General features: G+C 36.3%; 1 protein-coding gene across 2 annotated transcripts in view; it reads right to left on the bottom strand.

The window, feature by feature from the left end:
* Nucleotides 1-776: 776 nt before the first annotated feature.
* The window catches only part of LOC142345620 (uncharacterized), a 149,260-nt gene continuing 143,671 nt past the window's right edge, over nucleotides 777-6,365 (bottom strand). For both annotated transcript variants that reach the window (XM_075397763.1, XM_075397762.1), the window contains exon 9: nucleotides 777-3,491. In XM_075397763.1, the coding sequence (XP_075253878.1) occupies nucleotides 2,008-3,491 (1,484 nt within the window). In that variant the 3' untranslated portion in view covers nucleotides 777-2,007. The remainder of the gene's footprint in view (nucleotides 3,492-6,365) is intronic.

Genomic DNA, 6,365 nt, shown 5'->3' with positions numbered 1-6,365 from the left:
TTTAATTAATGTACAATCTCGCTCAGCTTAAAGATCCTGTAGAATACCAATACTCTTCGAGTCGTCAGGAAGACCATAAGACTCGCATAATTACGATAAATTTCATTTGCGAGGAATTATGAAATTGAGGAATGATTACAAAACAGGTGATCTGCGATTAATATGACGACTTAACTGAACTGCTTCATAAAATTCTTATGTACGGATTACCTGTATCTGAGCATAACAAACTTACTGTAGACATTGTTCTTTCAAACATGCTTGTAGGACGGGATTTGGTTGAGCTAATGAAGGCTAACTTCTCTGGGCAATGGGGCATAGGGTCGAACGCTAAAAATTGTAATTAAGTTACAGAAATGCACAAGCTAAAACTCGAACTCAATGAAAGTTCTCTTTACCGCGCAGTTGTCTAAGTTTCGTACTCTACTTAGTTGCCTCCTTAGTTTAAGCTTCTTGCCTTCTAAGTGCTAGCGAAAATTGCCAAATTTTTACTCTTCATTCTTAAATTAACTTTGAACATAAATCCTGGTCCTGTTCGCGCCTCAAAACATGCACTCGGTTGCAAGCACCTTGATTTCAGGGCACTAAGTGCCTTGGGCGACTAACATTCATGTTCCAACATATACTGCGACCAGTAAAGCTAAGAACTGCACATCAATTTACTAACCTCGGGTTTCGCCAGTGTATAACATTTTTAAGAATGAAAATGGAAACCACTCAGACGTATCAAAATCGTTAGAGCAAGCAAGAAACTTACCTATAACATTTGAAAAACGCAGTGGAAAATTTTAAATTTGTTTCTACAAATTGCGAATAAATTCAATTTCAATTCGATTATTAAAGAAATGCAGTAGATAAGCACGCACTTGTCTAGAAGTGGAAAATATGATTTGCGATGACTCATAACAGTACGAGTAATAATCGTAAAATGAAGAAAAGTTGCTAAAATAGAAATCTGCACAGTACAAAATATTTGTGATCATAAATAATTCTATGCCATTGATCTGTCAACTCGCCTGTCACAACTATTAATTCAACTATTAATTAAATTACCTGTCACCTAACAATTAATTTATAACCATTACAAACTAATTGTAAACAATGACATTGGGATTTAGATAAAAAGGGGACAGATCCTAGGTTAGAAAAACATTTCATTAAAAAATATTTAGCTCAGTTTATTAACTAATTCAAACATTTTTGGATTTAATATTAAACATTCAATCAAATTGAATAATAACGCTCCGTGAAACTATCTGTATGTTTTACGCATATAGATCAAATTAAGTCTACGAAAGCACCTCAACAAGGTCATCTAACTTGATCGAATTGAATTTTCAATTTACAATTTTAAAACAGGAACTTACTCGAAGTTCTTCCATACTAATACGAAGTTCATTTTCAAGCAACCATTTTCTTTCAAGACTTGACTTTCTTTAAAATATGGACAAGGGAAAGAATTTTCTAATAGCTAAAACTTCTATCCGATTTTCTATTTGGTCTAAAAAATCGGTTTTGAATGCATCCGTTTTTTCATATTGACTAATTGTTTTAAAATCCTCTAGTTTTTGATTGCCCTTGATTCAAAAATGGCAAAGTTTAGATTCTCAAATTAGATCATAACTTCACTAAAACTTCGCCAATAGTCACATGAAATAGACGTATACCTAGCTACCTCATCAATATGCTAAGATCCTAACGTTCACTGCAACTAAATACTACCCAGGCAAGTTAGCAAAATGCCGTTGATTCTCTAACGTAAGGTTAAGAAATAGTTCCAAAATAAGCTGACCTGCAGTTCATCTCCGATACCCGGAACTGTTTCCTCCCCCATCCCAACGGGGAGAATATGCCCGTCTATTTGATATATTTATACCTTGAAAAAGGTCCTATGAGTCTAAACAAACCATTAAGAGTTAGTTCACTCGTAGTAATGAAAAAAAAGTTGATAAAGGATAGGACGAAACAGTTCCAGGCAAACAGGAATCTATGTTATGCAATACTGTTTCACCGGTTCGCACACAGACCACATACATTTCCTCCTTCAACCGGTCTGCGGCACCCTCTACACTTAGTTATAACCGCACTCCCAATGACTCGGGATGTCGAGGAATAGGGCGGAAATGATGTTCCACTATTGATTGTTCTTCTCGCATTACTGTAACTACTTGTCGTGTTATACGAGGTCCCACTCAAATGTTTCGAGTAACTTAAAGAGGGACTGTTAGAACTGCTACTACTACTGGCATGCGAAGAGCTTGCAAAATTTGGTTGCCGATACACCGATCGTGATTGCTGGCTCGTTGACGACGTCGTCGGGTGACTTTGGGATGTGGTCGAGGTCGGTGAACTGACCTGGTAGCTGCGGCTACTCTGGAACACCCGGGTCGATTGTTCGCTGGTTCTAGTCACCACATTCCTCCTAGATACCAAACTTCGTTCTGACTCTGGCGTGTAATGATCTAAGGACTCGCTACGGGCATTAGTCGCTCTATAGCCACTATTGCTACTGACTGGTATACTTTTGCTCTGTATATGTTTAACTACAGGAGATGGCATATTGTTGTCTATTTTCATATCTCTAGGTAATGTTTGAGGTTTTGACGCGCGTTCCGAGCTAACTCGACAAACACACTTCAATTCATGGCAACTTCGGCACTTTCTCGACATTTGATGCAACTCCGCATAATATTTCCTTTCAGCCGAGTCTAAATAGCTTCGAATCATGTCTGCAAAATAACCCGGCTTCATTGCAATGTCAACTTTCGCCGCTATGAAACGTCTATCTTGGTCTTGGTTGACACTTAGTAACATTAAGGTACGTTCAACTTTGTCTAACAATGCGTTGTTCTCTTTGAGTAAACTATTAACGTAATCATTTTCATTACAGTTTATTGCACTAGTGTTGGAGTTGAAACATTTTCTTAGCTTCCGTCCGATATTTCCGATAATGGATGTTTGTTTTTTGGGCACTTTTGGTTTTGTTGAACTGCTAGCCGACTTCCCAGAGCACCCAATATTTCTCGGGCTACTAGTCAACGAATCCTCCTTGCTGCTATTACTTCGACTTTGTGACGCTGTTTCTACATTGGCTGTATTTTGTAAAGTCGCGCTCTTGTTTTTCTGTTTACTTCGATTTATTGATGATTTTGAACCAACCGATGAACTCCTTGAGTTCTTACCCTTGTTCGATTTCGATTTTGGCGCCCTCTCACGGTCCCCGTTTCCATTCACACTAGGAGTGGATGCCGTAATCTGATTGGTGGAGAGTATGCTAAGGTCGTCACATGATTCTATTCTTCGTCCTGATAATGAAATGACTTGTATGTTGAGGTATTTATGAAGCAGAATTAGTTTGTCTTCGGTAGTAAGTTGGCTTTGCTGGACAACCTCCTCGTTTTCCATCAGACTCCAGTCGAATTCTGGACCAGGGTCAACTGTGAAGTGGATGTGAAGTAGTTCTCCTTGTGAGTCGGTCAATGGAATTACAACTGAAAACACCATTCACCGTAATCCAAAGGGGCAATCAAAGCACATCGTCGAATTTCTAAGGGAATTTTCCCCCAGAACGATACTGACCACCCACTTACATAGCACGTACTACTATGTTTAAAATATGACCGGTGAGATTAGGACGCGCAAAGGATATTCATATAATCTCGGGGCTCAAATAGAAAAGGTACCTGAAAGCATATCACACAAAAAATCACTCTATTATTACAGGAAAAATTTCTTCATAATATATTGTTTTCATAGGGCTTTTATTTACATCGTTTGCATTCTTCACTAATCCTAGCTCCAAAGTCATTTATTGGATTAGAAGACTCAGACACGTGAAGAAAAAAATGGCTATACTTCCCTTGTCTTCATTATTAGCAGTGTCATTGCTTATATTTTAAGTTATCGAGCAAACATAGCTGGCAGATTGCCGAACAATAAACTAATGATACCCTTAGAAAAAAGACAAATTCGGTTCAAAAAATGAGCTGATCAATATCTATTCTTATTTTAAATCCAAAATTCTAAAGTTGACATCCTTTCAGCTTTGGAGCCTTAAAATTATCTAGCTTGCATGACCTCTATTCATTTGAGTTTAAATTATCAGTTTAGATTTGATAAGTGAGAAAAAGTTATCTTGATTGAGCGACTTATGTCAAGCATCCTGAAAAACTTTTGGACGATTGACCTTAAAACGCAAATAGAATGCAGTTACAAATTACGTCACGACCACAAATTCAGTTGCTGAGCGGTAGTCGAAAAGGATATGCTATAGTCTCGGGGCTCAAATAGAAAAGGTCCATAAAAGCATATAACAAAAAAATCACTCAATTATTACAAGAAAAACTTTTTGAACTTTCTTCATATATTGTTTTCATAGGGCTTTTAATTTAAATCGTTTGGATTGTTCACTAATCTTCGCACCAAGGTCATTTATTGGATAAGAAGACTAAAAGACAAGTGAAGAAAAAATGGTTATACTTCGCATATGTGTCTTCATTATAGGCAGTGTCATAGCTTAACTTTATAAGTTATCGAGCAAACATAGCGGGCAGATTGCCGGACAATAGCCGAACAATTAACCAATGAATACCCTAAGAAAAAAGAAAAATGCGGTTCAAAAAATGAGCTGATCAATCTCTATTCTTATTTTCAATTCAAAATTCTAAAATTGACATCCGTTCAGCATTGGAGCCTTAAAAATATCAAGCTCGCATGACCTCTATTAGGTCTAATTTGAGTTTAAGCTATCAGTTGAGATTTAATGAGAGAGAAAAAAGTTATCTTCATTGAGCAACTTATGACAAGCATCCTGAAAAACTATTGCACGATTGATCATAAAACGCAAATAGAATGCAGTTACAAATTACGTCACGACCACAAATTCAGCTGCTGAGTGGTAGAAGTCGCCGAAAAGGATATGTAATAATTTCGGTGCTCAAATAGAAAAGGTCCATGAAAGCACATCACACAAAAAAATCGCTCCATTAATTCGAGAACAAATTTTTGAACTTTCTTCATATATTGTTTTCATAGGGCTTTTAATTTATATCGTTTGCTTTGTTCACTAATCTTAGCTCAAAGGAAAATTATTGAATAAGAATAAAAAACAAGTGAAGTAAAAAAGGGTTAAACTTCGCATATTTGTCTTCATTATTAGCAGTGTCATTGCCTAACTTTTTAAGTTATCGAGCAAACATAGCGGGCAGATTGCCGGACAATAGCCGAAAAATTACCTAATGATAAGCTTAGAAAAAAGAAAAATGCGGTTCAAAAAATGACCCGATCAATCCCTATTCTTATTTTCAATTCAAAATTCTAAAACTGACATCAATTTCGGCATTGGAGCCTTAAAAATATCTAGCTTGCATGACCTCTATTAAGTCTAATTTGAGTTTAGGTTATCAGTTTAGATATAATAAGTGAGAAAACAGTTATCTTTATTGAGAAACTTATGACAAGCATCCTGAAAAACTATTGCACGATTGACCTTGAAACGAAAAGAATGCAGTCAAAAATTACGTCACGACCGCAAATTAAGCTGCTGTGTGGTAGAAGTCGCCGAAAAGGATATGCTATAATCTTGGTGTTCAAATAGAAAAGGTCCATGAAAGCATATCACAAAAAAAATCACTCCATTACTACAAGAGATATTTTTTGAACTTTCTTCATATTGTTCTCATAGGGCTTTAAATTTATATCTTTTGCATTGTTCAGTAATCTTAGCTCCAAGGGCATTTATTGGATTAGAAGACCAAAAAACAAAAAGTGAAGTAAAAAATAGTTATACTTCGCATATGTGCCTTCATTATTAGCAGTGTCATTGCTTAACTTTTAAAGTTATCGAGCAAACATAGCTGGCAGATTGTCGGACGATAGCCCAAAAATTAACTAATGGTACCCTTAGAAAAAAGACAAATGCGGTTCAGAACATGAGCTGATCAATCTCTATTCTTATTTTCAATTCGAAATTCTAAAATTGACATCCTTTCAGCATTGGAGCCTTAAAAATATGTAGCTTGCATGACCTCTATTAAGTCTAATTTGAGTTTAAATCATCAGTTAAGATTTAATAAGTGAGAAAAAGTTATCTTGATTGAGCGACTTATGTCAAGCATCCTGAAAAACTATTGCACAATTGACCTTAAAACGCAAACCTAATGCAGTTACAAATTACGCCACGAGCAGAAATTCAGCTACTGAGTGGTAGAAGTCGCTGAAAAAGTCGGCCAGTCACCTTTTGGTGAGTGAAAAATAGCCGTACCAAAAATGAGAATGACGATGAACGACGAATTAAAGAAAACAGCCCGACAAATCTTGAACTATCAAAACACTAGAAAAACACGTAAAACTGCCATATGTGCACA

Source organism: Convolutriloba macropyga, chromosome 9 (assembly GCF_964194025.1).
Source record: "Convolutriloba macropyga chromosome 9, txConMacr16.3, whole genome shotgun sequence".
NCBI classification, from domain to species: Eukaryota; Metazoa; Xenacoelomorpha; order Acoela; family Convolutidae; genus Convolutriloba; species Convolutriloba macropyga.
The sequence above is the reverse complement of the archived record's forward strand: the minus strand, read 5'-3'. Positions and strand labels throughout refer to the sequence as shown.